The 23,453-nt window shown below is 36.2% G+C and overlaps 1 protein-coding gene across 1 annotated transcript in view; it reads left to right on the top strand.

Annotated features, from left to right (window-relative positions):
- VPS50 (VPS50 subunit of EARP/GARPII complex) overlaps positions 1 to 23,453 on the top strand; it is an 89,600-nt gene that overhangs the window by 50,452 nt on the left and 15,695 nt on the right. The window contains exons 19-22 of the mRNA XM_065830889.2: positions 5,425 to 5,543; positions 7,084 to 7,190; positions 14,105 to 14,226; positions 17,841 to 17,915. Coding sequence (XP_065686961.1) covers positions 5,425 to 5,543; positions 7,084 to 7,190; positions 14,105 to 14,226; positions 17,841 to 17,915 — 423 coding nt within the window. The remainder of the gene's footprint in view (positions 1 to 5,424; positions 5,544 to 7,083; positions 7,191 to 14,104; positions 14,227 to 17,840; positions 17,916 to 23,453) is intronic.

Genomic DNA, 23,453 nt, shown 5'->3' with positions numbered 1-23,453 from the left:
TGAAATTCACCATCTCATCATCCTGCGTAAAAATGTCTTTTTATTCTGAGTTTGTCTCTAGCCATTGGAAAAAGAATCTATATGTAAAGGTTACTGTGTTCATACTGGCTCTTCACCGTTGTCTGATTTTTTGAAGGTGTGTGTGTGAGGCTCCATCCCAGCCAGAGCTGCAGCATCAGTAAGCGTTAGTTTGTTAGTAAGGGATTTGCCTCCTGCTTTGCATGTAGGTGCTGCTGTCACTGAAAGCGCCATGGTGGAGATGGGGTTCTGGTAAATCACTGTCGGGATGCTGTGTTGGTGTCTCCGGTGGGGCTGAGAGCGGCTGCCTCGGCAGTTCAGTCTTGGAACGGGCTACAGGGCATTAATGATCCCACGAATTACCAGTAGGCTGATGTGTTACACCAGTAGCAAAGTCCATGTTACGATTTCCTCATCTTTAATTTTGGACAGTGTCCCATTTGGTAGGCTTGTGCATCGTCAGAAGCTTTCAAAGCTGGCTGCACTGTCCTCCTTTTTCAAAGCGGTGCACTAATTTAGTGTTCTTTATTACAATAGTGAAACTTTAGTGTATTTTAAATTGATAAAATCTGGTTTTGTGCCTGTTGAAGAGCTATAATGAATTTTGGCTTTCTTTTGATGCCAGAAGGACAGAATGTTCTATGTGGAAAAACTAAAAGACCAATGATATCATGACTTATGCGTTTTTCTTGTGAAATATAGGTTAGATTTACAGTCGTCCAAATTATAAAATATCTATTTTAACCTTAAATATAGTGGTATTTAGACAACTTAGGAATAGTGTATGGAACTTTTTTTAGCTGAAATGTGATGTTAAATTTCAGTTTGTTCAATGTAAATTGCTTATGGAGGAAGATGCTTATGATTTTTCTTCCGTCCTTGTGGAAATCAGTTGTGGTGAATATTTCCTTTGACATGTTTCTAGCAACGCTATATATAAACAAGTTTGTTCTATGTGGTAGCTTGAGTTTAATCAATTGGAAAATGGAAACTCACTGTTTTTAGTATTTAAAGATGTGAAGTATATCTATAGAATCATAGTGAGAGTGCAGACAAGGGTGTTCCACAATGCTAAGAAGCTGCTTGGTTTCCATCAGTGTATTTGGATGTTAACATAGTCACTGGAAGGATAAAATCCTTTCCAAAAGCTCACAAGCCAAGGAAGTATTATGCACATTTACCAAGAGAATTGAGGCACAGAATAGGTTAATTAACTTGTCAATAGTTGTACAGGATGTGTAACCTGACTAATATTAGAACCAAGGTTTCTTGTGACCCCAGTAAGTATATTCTCCAGCTGACTGTCCTAATTCCCTTTTCGCAATTTTTGTCTTCCTTTTCCATTTTTTCTTTTTTATTTTTAAATCAAAGTTACACATATTTGATAATCTTTTACATAGATACAGAAATAACTTGCTTAGGTACTGTGGGATAAAATGTCTACAAAAGTTTTCCGTTTCTTGACTGACAAGTTAAGGTGTAGGCACATATTAGCACTTAAAATTCAAATTATTTCAGATGGAGGTTGCAAAATTTTGTTTCCAGAGAATGCAGACATGTTCCCAGGTATTTCAAGAAACTGAATGACAAGGACACAAGCAATTGATTTACTTGTCAAATGATCTGTAGGATGCTAAGAAATGTCAGGATTTCTTTTGAGAATTTAAAGTCTTTCCAACAGCATAGCTGTGGCGGTTCTGGACAACTGAATAGGGGCTTCTGGATCCAGACACCTCAGCTCTATGTGTCGAGCTTCAGTGAGATGCCTTATGCCCCTTTTCCGCAGCTCCCTAAAATATTTTTGTTGCGATACAGTTAACTTACAGGTTTGTAACACTCTTCAAGTTCAGTGTATCTGATTGCTGTTCTGTGGATTCCTTTGGGCAGATTGCCTAAACGCTTGTGAACTGACTGTTGCTACAAGAGATCTGGATTCCTTTTAGCACTTTAAAATTTTACTGGAGACTTTGCATATTCAAAATGGATTTATAACGTCTCTTCAGGTTGAGGCCACTATTCAACAGTTGAGAATTACTACATAATTTAAAGTTGCAGATATTTTAATCTCATTAAATAACTTTTCCAGCTCATTAACAGCATTCGGTTGAGGAGACTTAATAAAGTATTCTTCCATGTAAAAAAGAAAAAAAATTCTCGAAATTATCTTAATCTATGATGTTAAGACAGTTAAGATGTCAGCTGTCAGATTGATATATCAATATGAATTGCAGTTAACTATTTGTAGTCAGTTTATCGTTTTACTATCACTGGATTTTAATTGAATCAGCATGTCATTTATTATATATTAATGCTTAATAACTGGTGGTAATTCTCCATGCTAGTGTTCCAGCCAAGTTTGTTAAACTATGAGTTTCTTTGTCCTTAAGCAAGCCTGAACTCAGGTCATTTTTGAAATAAACTGAGCTGCTTTCATTATAGCTTTCCTTTGTCTGGAATGTTCACAAGGCAGAAATTTTGCCTGTTAATACTAATGATCAGAACATTTCTTTTTAGTCTGTGTCTCATACTACATTATTTTTTTTCTGTCTGAGCTTTTCTGTTTCTTTTGAATGTGTCTGTACTGTGGACTTCCTGCTGTTATAATATACAGCTTTCATAGTGTGAGGCTTTAAAAGCCTCCGCGGCTTGGGGCTGGGACCAGGCATTGCCATGCATGACTGAAAAAATGTGTCTCTTAGTTAATTTGGGATGATTGAGAAATTGGCATTGCCTTTGTCTGTCTGTCTTGGTTTTCCCCTCTGGAGAGCAGTTTTATCCTTTAAATCCCTGCCATTTCTCAAGGATCCTGGAACCAGACTGTCTTTGTTGTATGTGTCGTTGTTGACTCCTTGGATAAAATGACTTCAGAGCAGTGTACATGTTAAGGAAAAAATTAAAAGGAAAAGTATTGTGGTCTCTCTTCAAGTGCAAGTGCATTCTGGAGCCCAGTGGATATACTTAATGCTGTAATAGTTGTGTAGGTATTCAGGAAAAGGGTCAGGAAAAGAGCATCAAGTATTTGTTTTAATCTTTTCTGGATTAAGAAATTTACACTGTGAAAAAGTTTATTTCATTATTTTTGAAGTGGCTAAAGTACCTATACTACAAGACAACCCTGAACACTTCGAAAAGAGATTGACATTAAATGCTGCTTTTAATTGGACTAGAAAAAGATTAACAAAAAAACCCACCTGAAATTTGCAATTCAAAATCCCAGCTGTACACTTTTAGTATGTAAGTATGGCTTCATAATTGTAAGGAAACCCCTCTATTATCTGTGTTTGTGAATAGTATTTCTCCACATAACTCACTCTCTAGCAATGATAATGCATATCTACCATGGAAATCCTATATGGTGTTATTATATGCTGTGGTCTGTGTTGCTCATTTTTTGCAGACATGACTTGTTAAGCTCAAATCTTCCATCCTTTAATTGAAAATAGTTCTCTTACAATCTTTGAAATGCAATTCAACAATTGAACAGAGTGAAACAGTTTCAGAAAATAAAAAAGCAGCTGGGTGTTTGGAGTCAGTAGTTGTCTGTAACTGCTTAACCTTCTCATTTTTCAAAAGATGCAATTAACTTCAAATGTTGTTCCTCAGTATGAAAAGGCATGTCTCAAGGCAGGTGTACATTGTTAATTTATCTATGCATTCATATTTTTCATAGTGTTATTCTGGAACAATTTGTGGCATTTGTGACAAATGAAACAAATGGTGCTTGAGGCTTTCTTCCATCAAAGAGGAATTGTTTCACTGATAATTAGATAAATATTTCAAATATCTGGATTTTGTGCCTTTAACTAGATAAAGGATGCTGTGTGTTTCAAAGCAAAACCAAGAACCAGCACACACAAATAAATCCAAGCATGTCTTAGACACATAGTGAAGTTTTCTGAGAAAGCAAAGGGAGCAAACAAAAAAAGAAAAATGAAATACTTTTTATCTAGCCCCCACTCATTTATTCCACTGATACAGTTGAGTTATACCTTTAGAATGTTTCTTAGGGTAATATGGTGTGGTATGTTTTTTGGGTTGTGTTTTAGTTTTTATTTTCCTCTAGGAGGAAAAGTATCTAATTTGCATTGCAGAATCCTGTTCCTTGCTTGCTCTGCAGTTTCTGTTTGTTCCATGTCCAAAGTTTGTGTATAGAACGTACAGGTGTATATAAAGGTACTCTTCTTGCTGTTGATGTGGATAAAACAGCATATAGTTGAAGAGAATTGGTGCAGAAAAATCAGTGAGAAAAAAAAGAATTACATGGTCATGACAAATATTTTGGGGTTTGTTGTGGTTTAACCCAGGAGGCAGCTAAACACTACGCAGCCATTCACTCACACCCTGCCAAGTGAGATGAGGAAGAGAATCGGAAAAAAAAGTGAAACTCGAGGGTTAAGATAAGGACAGTTTAATAGAACAGAAAAGAATATAATAATAAACTAATAGTAATAATAATAAAAAGAACATACAAAACAAGTGATGCACAATGCAATTGCTCACCACCCTCTGGCTGATGCTCAGCCTGTCCCCAAGTAGGGATCATCACCCCAGCCAGATTCCCCAAGTTTATATACTGAACTTGACATCATATGGTATGGAACATCCCTTTGGCCAGTCTGGGTCAGCCGTCCCAGCTGTGTCCCCTCCCAGCTTCTTGTGCATCTCCAGCCTCCTCCCTGGAAAGTTCTTGACTTGGTATAAACATTGCTTGGCAACAACCGAAACATCAGTGTATTACCAACATTCTTCTCATACCAAACCTAAAACACAGCTCTATACCAGCTGTTAGGAAGAAAATCAACTCTGTCCCAGCCAAAGTCAAGACAGTGGTTGAAAGACTGTCTGGTAGGAATGTCTTTGGAGTGTATTAAAAATGAATTTTACAAACAGCTGGAATTTGGCAGTGGCTTTTTTGTTTTGTGTTTTTTGTTTGTTTTGGTTTGGTTTTGTGTATGTGTATGATATAAATAAGCATTTTTGTGGAGCAATAGTTTAGTCCTTCTTGCATTAATAATTAAGGATTTTGTGGTGCCAGGTTTTTTCGGTTTATCGTCACCATATGGATACATTTTTAGGCTTTATTACAGTTTTGTCAGATTGTAAAGCAAATGATAAGCTCAGATATGTGGGTACTTGAAACAGCAACAAGAAAGAAAAAAAGTTATCAGTAGCTGGAAGAAATAGGGTGATGGAAATATTTACTCTTAATCAACATCTGAGAATAGAAGTTTGTTTAGGAATGGCTTTGTATAATTTGTGTGCTGCATTTTAACGAACGTTATCAGCAGCCTTTCAGCCAGCTAAGTTTTTGTATCCTGATTGAGGTAAAAGCCAAGAAGTGACCAAAATGCTACACTGAATGAGGGACAATATTGTAAGGAAAATAACGACTTTTTTTTTTAACAGTATGAATCCGATGAACAAGAAAAAAGTGCATATCAGGAGTATGATAGTGACAGTGATGTTCCCGAAGAGCTGAAAAGAGATTATGTGGATGAGCAGACAGGAGATGCCCCTGTGAAAAGGTAAGTAGACCGTGTCAGTCCCTGGTCTCATTTACAGGCTTTTTATCTCAGTACTCTAATTAGTTCATTTTCTGTTTAATCTGTACTCTACAACAGTAGAATAATAATCAAATAATCTTTATGCTACCTGCACAGTTAGAAAGGCTCAGCACTTAGATCTTCGGAAGGGGGAGGAACATTAGACTGCTCATCATTATTGCAGAAAGGAACTTTGGAAGGCAAGATTTTGAAGGAGGATAAACGCTCTCTGAAGCAGGTAGTGGAAAACTGATTATTGAGCATTAGATGTTAACTGCAGGTTCTTCTACAACTGCTGTTGTACATACATATAATTTCTGTTGTGTCAAAAGCAGTTGTTTGCAGACAAATGGCTTGAAGTTGGGCTTTTACTTTTGCAGAACAAAAGTAAACTTTTGCAGATTTAAAAAAAAAAATTGAATTCTCCCGTAGCTTGAATGTGGTAATTTGGAATTTTACATTCTCTCTTTCTTTAAGAATATATATACACACACCTTCAGATATATATACACACATGAATATGCATATTATATTTTGATGAAAAAATATGTTTAAATACTTTATTTATATTAATATAAACAAAATCCAAGCCTGTAACCTTTAAAAGGATCTGAAATATGAATTTCTGTCTACTTGGATGTCCATTCACACTTTGTGAAGCAGGCTAATACTACATGTATGCAGAGGATTGCAGGAGAACTAGAAAGCCATCACTTGGGTCGAAGCAGAGGAATATATATTTATATATATGTATAATCTTTTTTTTTTTTAAATAAGTCTTTAAGATAAAATATTGTTAGCATGGTTTGTTAGCATGGTTTCATAAGATATGTCACATAAGCTACTTCATTTCAAAGAAGTGGTGGAGATATTGATAAATATTACTTAATTGAAACAAACCACAGTCACTGTCCATAGCTTCGTGCTGTGAAATTGAAGCTTTCTGAGTTTTTGGAAGAATATCATTTTGAGGTATGGCAGCTGGCAGAAGGTTTCTCTTACAGAATCATAGAATATCTCGAGTTGGAAGGGATCCATTAGGATCAATGAGTCAGACTCCCTGGTTCTTGTAGGACTACAACTTATGAAAAATCTAATGTTATCTTAGTTTCGCATTCTTCAAAATTGTTTCCATTTCCAGATAGTAATTTTCAGCTGTAGCTTACTAGTCTGCCCCTGTTTTGTTGTTTTTTTTTATTTCACCTCATAAACTATGAACTTGAGTCAGAGTGGTTAAAATGATGGCTGAGGCCAGAGAGAGGCCTGCAAGAACTCCAACCTTGGACTACAACTCAGAAACTCCTTTCTCTAGCACAATGTTATGTAAATTAGGCCAAGCTCCTCTCTTTAAATGTTAGAATCTTAAACCAGTTATGCGTTGGCATAAATAAAATACTGGAAGACATACTGTTATGTGAAAGAAGGGGGAAGGAAGGATTTATTTTCTACTAAATTTTATGTGTATGTCCTTGAATATAATGAGCAGTCATATTTGGTGTCTTTTGTTTTGTTTTCTTTAAAGTGTTTCTCGAGAAACTCTGAGGAGCAGAAAGAGATCAGATTATAACCTCAATAAAGTGAATGCACCTATCCTAACAAACACTACACTGAATGTAATAAGGCTTGCTGGTATGTAGAACAATTGAAGTATTTTACATGTGTTTTTTATTTTAATGCAAACCTATGGATTATATTAAATATGTTAAATTAATTTTAAGGCTTTTAAAAACACACCTCATTGGGCTCTATTTGCACTCTTTGAAAATCTTTATGAAATAGAAATAAAGCACTAGACCAAAACATTTTTAATTAAATGAACAGATTTGGTTATATCCTGTGAGTTATTTTTACTTTGAAAATAATTCTGCATGCATATATTGATTTTAACCAATAATGGTGGATTATTTCTCTAAAATATTGAATGCGTCAAAACAGTGGAGAAGTGATCAAGATGCTACTGGTCAAGCACCTGAGCAACCTCATTTCCTTAGACCTGCTCTGAGCAGGAGGTTGCACTAAGTGACGTCTGGAAGTCCTTTCTGGCCAAAAGTTTTCTATGAAAACCCTCCCTTCCAGTTCTAGTTGTAATGGGATTGTTTTTTTTGTGATAATGATTTCCATTTGTTTATCTAGGAAATTGTACGATAGGAATTTTCTGCTACTGACTTTAATGTTATTTATAGAGAAGGGGAAGCAACTACCTAAATTTACCAGGTTAGGCAGAAGAGGGAAGAATTCTATATGTGTTATATTAATAAGTTTGTTATATCGATTTTGTTTTCAATGTTTATGTGCTTGGAAAGATTATGGTACTTCAGAGTAAGCTGATTTTAAAAATGACTACTCTGACATCTGGTTAGTACCTTTTGCTGTCTTAAAAGGCAGCATATGAATCAGAAATTGATTTTTAAAACCTTTTTTGCATTTTTTTTTTTCCTCTTGGAACATGTACAATATAAACCTGAAATGAAATATGAGATTATTTTGTTGTAACTTTTCTGGTGTTGATCTGTGAGTAAGGTTGGAGAGATTTGTTTGCTACCTTCTAAAATAAGGCTTTGCTCTAAGTAAAGTTAGGATTGAATTTAGAAATGACACATGACACTTTCATGCAAACCACTCAGTCTTCCCCCAGCCGCTGCTCCTGCCCCTCTGCCCTAACACAGGGTGAGAGCAGCTGGAGCTGTAGTTCTAGTTTTCCAACTTTACATAAAGAGTTATTTTATTTGTGGATTCTGGCCATAACCCCAAACTTAAACGTTATTTGCAAATCTCATACATATGCTTTTTCCCCCTTTTGGAATGACATTTAATTTTCAATATTTCTGCTATTGGCAGTGGTATATCTTGATTCTGTAATGACTGATAATAGTGGTATTTGGAACATGAAATTAGAAAGGGACCTCCTGCAGCCCCTGCTACTGCGGGACATGTCATACTTCTCTTTCGTTCCCACCACTATCTAATAAGAGTTCTATTCGAGAAGACTTATCAAATTCATGGTTAAAAATAAAAAAATAAAAAATAAAAATCCACCTATTTTCTGCTCACTTGATTTTATGCCAAAATAAACTTTTAGGTTCAACAGATCATCTTGTTCTTTGATACATACTGCCCCGCTGTTCTTACAAAAAGCAATCCTGTTTCTTCTGAGTCTTTGATTTACTAAACTAAATGTACCAAGCTTTATTGTATCCTATGTATTTGCCCACCACAAGCTCATATCCCCTACTTTCTTACTATTTTTTCTTTCTGCTTTTGTTGTAGTCTTGTCAAAATCATGTGCAATACTTTGGATGAGGTCTTGCTGCATTGGGCCACTGTTGTATGGCAGCATCTTGGTCAGTGGTTGCCTCTGTTTTGCACCTCTTTGGATTTCTCACAGCTTCCTTGTACTGGCAGTTCAGTCCATCTGTAATGAGCATGTACAGCCAGGCCCTTCACTCTCCCAGTTTTTTCCAAGGGATAAGCTGCTAAGATGCATGTTTTTAATTAATTGGTCCCCAAGTGCATGGCTTTTACATTTTGTACTATTGAATTTCATCCAATTTCTGTTACAGGAGTCATCAAGGTCCTCTAGTTCCTCCTGTACATTATGTCAATCCTTTTCAGTTCTGATGGTGCCTCCTTATCTTTTTCCATTATCACGCTTTTAGTTTTGTGCCAGAGTCATTAATGACAACACTAAAGAAGAGGCCAGTTGCTGGGAACTCCACTAGTAGCTTTTCCAGATATTTCCCTTTTCAACACACTCCATTCTGACTTCTCTTTCATTAAGCCATTGTTTATTTAAAAAACCCTAGCTTCGCTTGTTTCCTGTGCAACATTGCTAAATTAATACTTTGAATAAATCTTAATTTTGCTTTCATCTTTCTGCTTCTGTCACTTCCATACTTTCTTCAAAACTTGATCTGAAGTCCTGCATCCTGCAAATGATGCACTGGATCAATAGTTGCTTGAATGACTATACTACTTCTTGAATGTACTCTAATTGGCAGTTTTTTCAACTGTAGCCATACAGCCCACGTCATCATTGCCTATTGCACATACAGGTTATTATACTGATTGCCAGACTGGTGATTTCACAGCCATTTTTTATTATGACTTGATTCCTTTGCTCCTGTAGCATGACTGTTTTTAAAGTCTTTTCCGGCTCATTCTCATTCTGGCTGAAAGTGGCCAGTTCAGTTCTATTAGTCACCCTGTTCTCCTCGTTTTTCTCGCTGTCAGTATCATTGTTCCCAATTAAAACCAAGGCAAAGTATTTATTCTTGCCTTTGGGCTGTCTTGTTCGTTTACAGTTTCGGTCCTGTCATGCTCCCCCAGTTTGGTTTGCTTTTGTTAGTCTTCTGTAATTGGACAACTCCTGATTTTTACCATCTTTGGGAAGTTTAGTTTTGGCAAGACTTCCAGTACTTCTAACTCTTGATGTAACTTCCTGAGAGAATAGGTCTGTTTTTTCCCTTTGAGTTTGTCCTAGTCAGGTTGTAGGAGATCTAGGTACAATCCAGTCTTCTGGATTTTCCCCCAGCAGACAGGACTGCCATGGAACATGCCCTTTGTTTAACATCCATCTCTGCTTGTGCCATGGAAGGCACCAGTTTGTCTCACACTGTCTCAGATTTTTGGCTGGGAAAATGCCATGGTACTTAACGCTAATTTCAGGGAGTATATCTTAGAATCCCTTCGTTATCAAAGGCAGGTAATTCTGGAAGATGATACATTGTTGGCTACTTTGCATGTGTGTCATTGCACAGATACCTTAGCACTTGTCTTTTGGAGCTGCTTGCCCTCTGCACAGGAGATCTAGGCTGCCAGTGTGGCCTAAGGGTCTAGTTTTTTCATGAAGTTGGACTAAGTGAATTGCGTATGCAAGACCAATGATATGGTGCCTCAAAAAATAAAGATGGGTCTAGCATAGTACAGGGGACGCTATAGATATGTCCTATCTCCAGAAAGCCTGTACTCTCTTAAAGTTCTGTTACTTGAAAATAAGGCTCTATTTTAAGAGAGATTTGTTCTGGTGGCAAGGATGTGAGTACTTAAGCAGTTTTTGTCCCTGCTGCATGTCGTCTCTGATGTCCCTGCCTCTTATATGTTGCATCAGCATGATGTATGGTAGATTTAGATCAGCACCATGATCTTAGTTAACAACAAATCATAAAGGAAGCTAGGCTTAAAAAGAGAAATCTGGAGTGAGATGAAGATACGGATTTAAGTTGCCCAATAAATCAACAGAAATTGTTGCCTCACTTTTTAGGAAGGGATGTTACGCGAATAGTAGTACTCACTGAGTGAGTATAACAGTGCTCATAACCTATTTTGAACTATTCCTGTATGTTGTATGCTGTGTATGGAGGCTAGATGAATAAAACAAAGTGTAGCTTAATATTTATAAACTACCAAAATGAATTGCTATGTATAATTGAAATGGGAGCTGCTATAACTTTGTTTAATTTTAATTTCAAGTGAACAGTTCAATTTATTTGGTTTTCCCTCAAGTTAACAAACCAGGTAATTATTTCTTTTTTTTGCCATAAAGTAACCATGAGATTAATTTATAAAGTTAATTTTTTTCTATCAAGCCATTGTGTATTGACTTAAAATGTGAAGGAAGAATGAATCTGTATTAAATTTGTATTGAATATTTTGATCTAGGTTCTGTACATCCACAAGAATAATTAATGGCCATGCCTCTTTATGTATTGATTGGGTGATTTCTTATTTTAATTAATATCAATCTGACTTCAGAAATACCCATTAAACGATTTGTTAGGTTGGGGTTTTTAATACCTTTTTTTGCCTCATTTTTGCTTGTGTTGTGAGCATTTCTTGGGAAGAAACTCCTAGATTTTGCTTGCTTTAACACACATTAACTTTTAAGAAAATAATAGTGGTGATGACGAATCTCACAGCAGGAATCTTGCAGTTAAGGGAAGTGATTGGTCACATAGCATAGAATCTCATGTGGCTTAAAAACCCCCAAATCATACGGTCTTTCAAAATCACATAAATAGAATGGGCTTTTACTTTTTCCTTCAAAGTGCTGTTTTAGCTCCTAATGTATGTTATTGTAAGCTGCATGTTTGTAACGGTGAGACTCCCTGGAAAATTATTTTACTGATGACCACAGATATACTAAAACTCAAACATATATTTTTCAGGAGATTGTGTTTTTGTTTACCTTTTTGGTTTTACTGATAATTTTTATATAGATTAGTCTGATAGACAACACTCTGTACCTACTACTGTCTTTAAGGACAAAAGAAGGGTTGGAGATAATACTTCAAAAGAAACCTGCAAATCTTCAGCAGTTTTAGCTACAATCAGAGAGCCTCTAGAAAGTCAAGATGCTCGGAATTGTTGAAACTCTAAGTGGTGTGTTTTCATGTATTTCTGGAGGTTTCCAGCATGGCGTGTGTTTGGGCTGTTAGTTCTGTTTGGAAATGTTCTCATACACCCCTTCTCACTCAAAATAGGAATTTCAGTGCAACTGGGTAACAATATACAGAAGTTAAAAGTTGGCATCCTGTTAGAGCAATTAAGAGGAAATGTTCTTGGAACACTTGTGTCAAGATGCTGAGTGATGTAATAATATAGAAATGTTCTTGGCTTCAGGAGATTTTTGTAGGGACAATACTTGAGCAGTGTACAATATGTAGCCCTTTGGAAAAGCATAAGATGCTGCCTCAGAGATTACCTTAAAATATTCATGCCAACAGCACAGATATTTGGAAATCTAACTGTCCAGAATGTAATGCATTGCCTTTATATAGTGTATGGTTGCAGGCAAATTTAAATATGTGTTTATCACATAGTAAGTGGGAAAAATCAGGCTGTGGCAATACAGAATATTCACATATCACATGTGGAGGTGACAGCTGCTTTGAGTGGGGTACCATCCTTTCCCAAACATCTGAAAATTTCTATATTGGGCTGTGCTAGAATTAGTTTCATTTGGGTTTCTCTTTTGGAAGACAAATAGAATTTTTTTAAGTCTCCAATTTGTTCATAATACTGTAGATCAAAACACTGATAATTACACATAGAATTAACAGTTGGGCTAAACTGCCAAATATTAAGAATTGCCATCTGTCAAATCTCCAAAAATAATGTAATATATGCTTGTGAGTGTTAGCAAGCTGAGACACAGATGCGTGGTATTCAGGCAGGGAATCTAAGCTTGATGGAAACCTGGAAAGTAGCGATGTCAGGTTATTGCTTGATTCTTACCATACTGCTATGTCATCTTACCATGTATGTATGTGTATCATGTATTTGTCAAATTAACATTATCTTTACTGACCTACATAAGTAAATGCTTAAAAAGTTCACATAACTCCCCTGATACAAACAACTAATTTTGTCTCTTTGTTACTCAGTTTCTTTGCATAAAACAGTATTTCTGTATTGATGAATAAGTTAGTTTGCTGGGCACAGCATTAACTTGAAAACAGTGTTGCTGACTACAAGAAAAAGAAATTATTTTAGTAATCATAATTTTTTTCCAACCTATCACATCAAAACATGTCTGGAATGTGACAATTTGTTAAATGATCTGCTGGGTGGACTGCATTTACATTTTGGTTCAAAAATTGATGTCACTGCAATAACCCAAAACTTATTATACATATTCTTTATGTTTTTAAGATGCCTATAGGGTAAACACAATTTTTGAGCTAGTCAGCAGGAAACACAAGGTAGCTGCTATATTGAGGTTTTCATTAAGTGCGGTTTTGGTATGACTCGATGAAAAGAGCCATGCCCTGTGCTGGAAGAGAAAAGAACTAAAAACTATAGGCCCTGTTACGGAAAAATTTCTTTCTGCGTCCAAATCCTATGATCAGTTTGACTTGACTAACACATAGATAGAGGTCCTGAAATATATATTAAAAAAAAATTAAAAAAAATAATTTTCTCTAAGCCACGTGTGCAACATCAGAGAACAAGAAGGAAGAGAAGGAATTCTTCTTCTTTGTGGATGTGCCAGGGTCCCAGCATCCTCTTTTTCTGTCAGTCTGTTCCTCTAGAAACATTTCAAACATACATCTTAAAACTATTTGGTTTTCTCATCCAAAGATAAAAAGGGAAGAGAGCAGGAAATGCTATGTTGCTGATGTGAAACACATTATTCCTAGTGTTGTTGGATGAAATCCATTCTTGGGCTTATAATTTTTACACTGTTCTTTTCTGTTGCTTGAAAAATATCCATATGTGCACATATAAATGCACACTAATGCATAAAATCTTCAGTGGTTCTAGATAACATTTGAATTTGGTACCAAAAGACCAAGAATCGTTCAAGACATTTTGATATGAATTAACATCCGTATTTGGAGAAGTCTTGAAGCATTTCAGGTGTCTTCATAATTATATTTAGCTTTGTTTTTAAACACCCCAATCTCTAAAATATTACTGAGTTGTACTTAATCAATATTCAGGGCTAAATAATAAACTTTGTAAAGCTGGTTTTGAGTTTGTCAAACTCAGTGCTGTCTTTGTAACACGCTGAGGAAACTGATGTTCTGTGTTCGATTTTTAAGGGAAATACATGCAGATGATGAATATTCTGAAACCAATTGCATTTGATGTGATCCACTTCATGTCCCAGCTCTTCGATTACTATCTGTATGCAGTCTATACATTCTTTGGCCGAAACGACATGGTAGGTAGAAACATTTTATTCATTTCCAAGTATCACTGTACACACAGAATGAGAATGCAGAGCAGTTCTCTTTACTTAAAATACTACCTAATATGTAATCCCCAGAAAAAATAAGTGCCAACAGAGTGGATTTCAATGCAGGAGTAAGAAAAGGCTGATTAGATCAGCAACAAGGGGAATAAGAACTGGGAGCATCATTATCACTGGGCCATGAATCCTGTTATGTTTTGAATAGATTCTGTACTTTTGTTCCAGCAGTGTTGTGAAAGAGAGGAAAGTCAACATAAAACACCTGGAAGTAGTAGGAGAAAGTGAGGAGCAAAGGAGCAATCTGTGGAAGGAGGGTAGTGGTTTGGAGCCTAGTGGGTAGAACTTGATTTAATTTTCCTATATGTATTTATCTAACTTAGATAAGAATAGCAAAAGGATGAGGCCAAAGGGCCATGAAAGTTAAGTAGTAACTCAGGTTTAAGAGGTTTGAAATACATGTTTTCCTGTCTAACATTCTTCTGTCAAACTAATTGCATTACGGAAAACAGGTTTTCTTTGAGTGATCATGTAGTTGAAATAAATGCTTGTTGGCAATGTCCATGCATAACATAGATTGAATTTCAACAGAATTGTTTTAAAGCATTTGTGAAAAGCTATGTGTAAAAATAATTTTCCCCTCTCTTGGCCCCTAAATTACTTCACTAGTAATAATATTGTGGGGTTCCAAATTCATCATCATCTGCTGGCAAATTGTAATGGATTTTCAGGCTCAACATATAGCTCTAAATGGTTTTGAGCTGTTCTATTTGGCAGAACAAATGTAATTGCAATTTGTTTGTGTTTAGAAGATGGGTGGGTGCTTTTTGTTTTGTTTTTGTTAAGATAATTGATTTCCATTAGCTTAGTCAGCTGCTCTGGTATTCACATTGTGTTGCACTTATTTTTATTTTTTTGCTCCTTCCATTTTTTGTTTCTAAAGCTCACACTGAGTTCCTCACTCTGTACTTGTGATAGAGAACAGCCCAGTGCTAGGCAGGTAAACATTATAGCAGATGGGTGGTAAAATTATGATGTTCTTGTAGTGTGCCTAATTTTTGTTTTGACAGATGATTTTCCATGGGAAACATAATGCTTACAAAGGGTCTATGAATGTAATAAACCCTCTTGTAATGCTGCTTAAATGTCCTCGCTCTTCACAGTGTTTATAAACCTTTAGAAAGTAGAGATGAGTGATGTTATGTGATTCAGACCACTGAGAGTGTTCCTGTTTTATTTTTATTTACAAAATAACATCAAATGGGATTCTTAAAAGTATGCCGGTAATTTAACTTCTTTAAGTGGTTGAAATTGTTTGTGAATATTGTACTTATGTTGCATGTGTGAGTTAGTACACACATAAGGAGAGTGATTAATTGTATAGAGTTCCTTGCCAGTTCAGAGAAAACCAAGGATTTAAAATATATGTGTTGAGTTCTATGTCCAGCCACGATGCTAAGTCCTTGCTCTTTCCAGACCTCTTCAGAATGATTAGCCTATGTAGTCAGCATTTGGCATTCTTCACTGCCAAAAGTTGCACATCATTGTAACCAGAATTGCTCTTTCAAAACCTTTTTAATTCATGGGATGTAAGTTAGGGCTTCCTTTCCTTCTTTTCTCAAATTATGGAGCAACCTAACATGAAATTAACTGGAATTGCCTATATTTAATATCTGTTCACTAACGTGTAAGACATTTGTGAACATGCCACAGAATAGTCTTCTTTAGCAGAATAAATTTGAGGCAAGTTATAATTTTTTTGACAAGACATAGTAATTTGTAAACCACTAATTATTCTAATGGAAAACATTTTATTTTATCTTTTAATCATAACCGGTTGTGTAGAATTGGTGAGGAGTAAAATTATTCTGTAAATTGCCTAATGCTCTGCTTACTTAACCTTACTAGGTCATCAATTTGTGGAATTTAAATATCTACCATTTTATATATAGAAACAGCAAAAAGTTACATGAAACAAAGCAGTTATACTGATGAGTGACATGTTCTGTGTGAAGTCATCTGGTTCTGTTCCTCTGGAAAAATGCTGAGCAACAATATTTTTGGGTTTTCTTTTTATCCTTCTACATATGGATGCACAGTTCTGACTTCAGGCTCTAACTGGTTGTCTGATAAATCTGGAGTTCTTGATATCTAAAGTTTTACAGAAATTTAAGTTTGTTCTTACATTCCTTTTCATTCAGATATGTTTCAAATGTGAAATTGCCATTTTTTAGAAAAAATACACTATTATAGAATAAGTAAGTGGAAGTTACTGATAGCTATTGAAAGTTAGTAATTAAAAGGCAGAAAGAGAAAAAATTAGTGGCAGATTGTGTGATGTGTAGTTTTGGTGGTGCAGGTGCACATTTCTTAAAATGAAATTTAATGGCTGAAACTTGCAAATACATTTTTTTATATATACATGTGCTGTGTTATTTAAGCAGGGTATTTTTTCTGTTTGTTCTTACCTTAACAGAGAGAATAGCCAGTCTTGAATTTGTAGTCCTTATGGCCATGTCTTGAGAAACTACCGTATAGTGATTTGTATCTCCTAGATCAGGTTCCACATTTCAGCAGAGTGTACTTCCAGTGGGAGTTCAGCTCAGAAGTAAATTTTCATTGAATATACATGAGGATTGGGGCAGATGGACATCGTAAGTCAGAAATGTTAGATGCAGTAAATTGGGACCTAAATTATACGTTTTTGTATTTTCTAGAGGAGTGGATGGGATGACATGAACTTTCTTCCCTTATTTAGCACATTGAAAGGAAGTCTAATAATGCAGTGTACCACAGTGCTCCAGATATTGTTCAGTAAATCACCGTTTGGTGTGAATCACATACCAGAATGGGATTCAAATACTTCCAGATACTTGATGTAAATGTGCATTTCTTAGCCGTCCCATTTCTACTTTTGTTGTTGTGTTAGTTTGTTCTTTTGTTTTTCATTGGAAGTAGAAGATAAATAGCTACATTATTTGCACATGTTGAATCAGACCCTTAGCTGGTATAATGCCTTGCATTTACCAGAAAATCAGTGCAGCTATACTGTTTTTTCCCACATCTGCCCCATAATACTTCTAGGACGTGAACATGAAGATGACACATTTCTCAGGTAGATCTTTATAGCCACTAAGTAATAATGACTGCTTTATAAGATCAATGGATATAATTTTACATAGCAAGTTAGAAATTTAATAAGGAATTACAAGAAATTTTATAGCTTGAGAGAGAAGTCAAGACAATGCATGCAGGTCTCAGTAGGGACATGATGGTGCACCATTCTGGGCTCATCATCCAAATGAGAAAATCTAGAGTCCTGCACCCAAATACAGTATTATAGCAATAAAGGATACTGGTTGTTTATTGGTATGAAAGGTACTGGGGTCATTCTTCACATCGGTGCAGTGTTGAGTGCTCTTACCTGTTGATTTTCTTTTCATTTTCTGTGGTTCTGATTCTGTGCTAAGTCTTCAATGTAAGCACACTGTAGGTGGTGTTTACAAACTGAAATTTTGCTGTATCGCTGTATAGTTTAAACCAATGGGTTTTCCTTTCCCAACTTGACTAGAATGTATTTCTTCCAGTATGAATCAACAGGGCTCAGCAGCAGCAGATTGCGCACCACACTGAACAGAATCCAGGAGAGTCTGATTGATCTGGTAAGTACCTGGATTTTGTTGATGCTCAGAGGACTAGTGGTCTGTGTAGGAAATGTAGGAATTGTATTTCATCGTGACTTTCTGATTTTCATCTCTCTTCATATCCAGTGTCTGTAATTACAAAGGTTTAGTTTCATGGCATATCATGAAGTAGATATCATTATTGTATGAAAGCACTTGTTTCTAATGTACAACAAAACTAGTTTAATAGCTTTTGCTATATGTAACAACAAAATTATGTATTTAAATCTTATAATGCAATACAGTTCGTGTAATATAGACATTCCAGTAATATCCTTATTAAATGTGACTTTTTATAAAAACAAAAAACACACAAAAACACAATAGATGGATTGCTTTTCTTCAGTAAAAGAATAGCAAAGCAGTAAGCCGTCCTGAAGATCATTCACCTTATAAGATAATAGAAGTAATATACGAAGTCCTTTGTTAAGTCATTTCTGAATTGTGGGGAAGTTTCGCTGACATATTTTATAGATTATATCCTGTTGATCACTTCATGAGTTGTTTTCAAAATGTAAAAAATAAATATGTTGCTTGTGTCACACTAGTAGTAAATTGCTGTCCTTCACATCACATTACAATGGGAAAACAGGAGACTTCAGGTAGATTTTGTGGATTCAACCAAGCAGCAGAGTTGTAAAGAAATATTGCTAAGAACTATACAAAAATGGAAATTTTTAGTTCTTGTTTTCCACCTAAATGTAAAACTCTTGAAACATTATGAAGAAATTCTATGAGAGTATTGTAAATAGCTTGTATAGGAATTAATACCATGGATGCTGCAGAAAGGATTTGTTTTCTAAGGCTTCTGTCTTACAAGGAAGTAGAAGACAGATGCTTTTCTCTGACTTTCACAAGGATTTGGCACTCCACAGAATTGTACTTTATGCCTTTTAAATTCCTTGAAGTGTTATATCAAATCCTAAACAATTAATTCAGAGAAGCTTCATACAGGGTTTTTGGGACATTTCTTAGAGAGTCAGTAGAGGGAGCATAAGATAACTAATAACACCAGGCCTCTATAAAACAGAAAAAGGCTCATCATATCGATATTCATCTCAACAGCAGTGTATTCAGAAATCTGTTTGAGGAAGATCTTGCAAACAGATCAGTTAAAGATTATGGAAAAATGGCAGGTTATGGAATTAAGTTTTTAAACTTAGTCTATAGTCGCAGTTTCTGACAGTGCTTTACAGCCTTGAATTTTTTTGATCAGTCAAAATAATTAAAAAAAAAAATCTAGGAGTAAACTGGAAAATAACAGCACTTCTTTTTCTGCCTCAGTCATTTAACAGTGCTGGTACAGATAATGTAAATTAAAATTAATAGCTATGTTCCAGGAAAGATGTAAAAGGAGGAAGAAATCTTAGCTAACTGCTATTAACTTAAAGGCATTCCATGAGGTTTATTAATATCTTATGTACTTATGCTGGTCTTATGCTATAAATGGAAAATTTTCACTTTTTGATTAATGAGGAAGAAACTCTTCTGTATATTTGTATTGTTTGCTTATTTTTAAGATTTGTGGAAGTCGAGCTCAATCTTTACTGTGTCATGAAATGGGTATTTCTCATTATTGTATGGACTGTTCTGGACCACTCTCAAGATTCTTCTCTCTTAGTTTATTATAAACTGCTTTCTGAAAATATTCATGTCTGTGTTGTGGTGTTCAGTCTTATGGCCTGTTTGGAATTTTGTTTTATTTGCATAGTTTTCTATTCATGATAACTTTATTGAGTTATTTATTTGATATACATTGTTGGGTTAGAGGAATAACTGGAGGGTTTAGAGACCATCTCCCCCAGCTTTTTGTAGTCTTTCTGTCGTTTCTGTTCGGGATTGAATTAATGCGATCTAGTCTGTATCAGATACTACTTTTATTATTATTCAGCTGCATTTGAGCTTCCTTTGTGAAGGAAAAAACAAAGTGGAAGGGGGCTTCCACTTCTGGCAAGGTAAAGACAAGCTGCGCTTACTGTTCTTTCTTGTGTCTTTGCAGCATATTCAGTATGAAGAGTACAGAGGTCGATTGGAACCATTCCCTGTAGCTCCTTATGTAGCTGCTAAGTTTATACTCCTCTGTTATTGCAGTGCAAGAAGTGTCTGTCCTTTTAATGTATACGGACGGTACTTACCGTAGACAAGCCATACTTGAGAAATAAGTACTCTCCTGATTTTCAACTGGACCATCACGAGACAGAGAGCTGGGCTTCTGGCTCAGGGCCACTGAGCAAAAAGGCTGCAGAAATTAAAGTGCTTCCAGTGCTCTTGCCTGTACCCCTCCTCAGGCACCACACACTCTCTGCTGCTGCTGGAGGGCCCTTGTCCTCTCTAAGCAGTACTCAATGACAGCTGAATCACTTCTCCAGTGTTTCACAGTCTTCTTAGCAAAGTGCTTTATAAGCTGCTGCAAGTCCACCTGCAGTTTCCATTAATGTTTTAGGCTGTGAACAGGAAATAGCTGCGATATGAACATGTGTGCAGACATGTTAACTTCACCACAGAGCAATAACGTGATACCTCAACTGTGATTATTCACTGTCCTTATGCTGCCCCTACACTGATATAATAATAAACATTACAGTAAACAAAAAACCCAAAATAGTAACAACCAAACCTAACTACTTCTTTTGGAAATGAAAGTTCCCCTCTTCCTTGTATTTATGATACAAAAACATGTTGGTAATTTGGATGTTTTGTATGATGTATTCAGAATGACAACAATGAAGGGAGTTTATGATGACAATGATGAAGGGACCTAACTCTTCACAAGACAGAGCAAGCATGTTCTTTAGGCATTACTGCTTTAAATATGTTTCCTATTTAAAACTGTTATAAATATACCAACAATGAGGTTTTGTCCTGCTATGGCTTCTATTAAACTCTGCACTGCTAATATTGATACTGGTTTAAGGATAGTATGAAATTTCTTTCAATATATCCTTGAAATAGGTTTAGTTTCAAAAAAATAAATAAAAGGAGCCTACGAATTAGCAAAACTGTATTTGCTTTCCTATAGTAAGTTATGTGAAAGTGTACTGGGGGCTTACAGTGACTAACCAGTTTTCTGTGTCTAAGCTACTTATCTTTGCCTTAAGGAAATACCTCCAGGCTAACCCAAAAGTATAAAAGATACAAGCACTTTTGAGCATTTGTTTTGAAGTAGATTAGGGTGAACTTTCATTTCTGAGACGTAAGAGAACAATATGACTTTCAAAAATCTGTTTCCTTATATTGTAGTGAACTTCATATTTGTATCTGAACTTCATATTCAGACCTTTTCACAGCTAGTACAAAATAGCTTCAGCACAGGTTTCTGCCTTGCAGCAGCTTCAGAGCTAGTAATTTGGAAACAGGGAAAGAGAAGAGTGAAAAGGGGAGGAAGAAGTGCTTGCTTATAAAGTGCGGATTTGATTAGGCCCAACACATCGAAGCAGGCGCCTACCTTCTGAGCTGCCTGCATCTCCTCACCGACAGTTCCTCCTGAGTGGGATGTGCAGAAATACCCACACACATTGGGTCCTTGTGTTCGTCATTTCTAACAGGAATGCATTTTTACAACAGTAATGATGTTCGTGTTAGTCCACCGAGACCATTAGCCCCAAGTAGGTACAATGCACCAATCGGATTAAAGTGATCAATAGTAACTGATGATTCAGAAGGGAAATTTCTACTTCTGATTCCTTGCTTTATCTATCTTTAAACAACTTTCTTATCTTTACAAAATGTAACTTAGTCATGGTACAACCATTACCAAGATGTTGTTTCGGACTGTCTTGTGTATGCAGATAGCTGCTTCGAGTGATACTTCCAACACTGAGATTTTGGCAGCAAATAACCATGGAATACTCATGTATTTCATTGGAAACTGGCTTGCTCAAGAAGAACTGGGATTTAGAATTGAGTTTGTTAGAGTTACTGTGCCTTACAGCAGTAGAAAACAAACCACTGCGATAAAGTATGTGAGCATTGTAATGCCATGTATAGAAGACTCAATGGAAGGAATTACTGGTATAAAGAAGTATTTGTTAATGTATTTTAGATTCTGTCTTGTCTTTAGCTTTTGGGCTCTTGCCCCATAAAGTATGTATCTTTTGACAGAGACAGTAGGTTGCCGATTGATGGTGCAGAGATGGAAAATGTAGATTTTTCAGCTGTACAAATAAGATAAGGAATAATGGGAAGAACACTTTTTTCCTTCATGCCTGACTTTCCAGCCCATTTTGGCTTTCACCCTTTGATGCTGTGGAATGGTACAGTTCAGTTCTAGTCCCAGTTCGGGGAAGAAATAATTCAGTTTTTCTTAATGTCACAGCATAGTCCTACATTTGTTATTGCTGACATGTTCCCTGTTATGTCCTGGTTTGGCACACCAAGGGCAGACTCGGGAGGGTCCAGGCTGTGGAATTTGTTACCTGACACAGCAGTGCCTAAGCACAGGATGCTGCTCCTAGAAGACACAACTAAGCTCTGAAGATAATTTCTGCAACTTTTACAATCCTTACTTGGTCTCCTGCACCTTCAAAGAAAAAGAATAAAGCCAAAAAGACAATTTGTGGTGTTCTTTCCTTCCTCTCTTTGAAAAGATTTGTACAACATACATAATAAGAATGTTTAAGGTGTTGTGTGACTTGCTTGTCAAGAGAAGAGAACTCTGTGTATACAAAAGAAAGTTCTGACCTGACAAGCACTTTGAAAATATATGAGGACTTGTGCAGGTGGTTTTCTCCCTCACATTATTCATTAGAGCTCTTCTACAACTTTTTCTTTGTTTGTTTGACCATGTTACCCAACTAGACTGGAATGATTTACTGAAGTTTTCTAGCTTATTTCTTTTCTTCTGGGTTTTGGCAATTGCTTTGTCTCTCTTTGGGCAGTCACTGAGCCATCTCATTTTAGTCACTTCAGACTCTTCTTGCTGGGCACCCAAAACTTGGGCTGATTCTTGGTCCCAGAGGAGTGCCGGTGTTCACAGAGTAGCAGCTGAGCACCTGGGATCCAGTAGCAGCTCCTCCTCAAAATCTTTATTTGGATAAGAAAAATGTGATGGTAAAAATGTGTGTGACCAGAGCAGATTGGCTTACGTGTTTTGTAAGGTGGTGGTTCAGGCTCCCAAGAGTGTGTGTGACAGTGCTTGTCTGTGGAGGCTCATTTGATATTTGTTTTTTAAAGCATAGTTAATAACTCATTTTCTCAGTTGTCTATCAGCGCACATGAATTCCTGATAGAGACCTTGTTGTGTTAGGTTAAACAGGATAGTAGATAAAGTTTTGGTAAGTTTCTTTATGCAAAAAATCTACCATTTAACTTTGAATACTAAGAAATAAATGAAATCGAAGTATCCCGGAAGTTTCTACGCAGACTTGGTTGAAATCTGTTACTGGAGTCAACTCAACTGAGGTTTGGGGCATGCTTGTTTTGTGACGAAGAGCATGGAGGATCCACACTCTTGAAATGGGAACCGCCTACCGCAGGGCTGTGGTCATAACTCAGCACTGGGGCCAGGGTGAAGTGCAT

The sequence above is a fragment of the Patagioenas fasciata genome, chromosome 2, assembly GCF_037038585.1.
Source record: "Patagioenas fasciata isolate bPatFas1 chromosome 2, bPatFas1.hap1, whole genome shotgun sequence".
Lineage (NCBI taxonomy): Eukaryota > Metazoa > Chordata > Aves > Columbiformes > Columbidae > Patagioenas > Patagioenas fasciata.
This window is presented reverse-complemented; position numbering and strand designations above follow the sequence as displayed.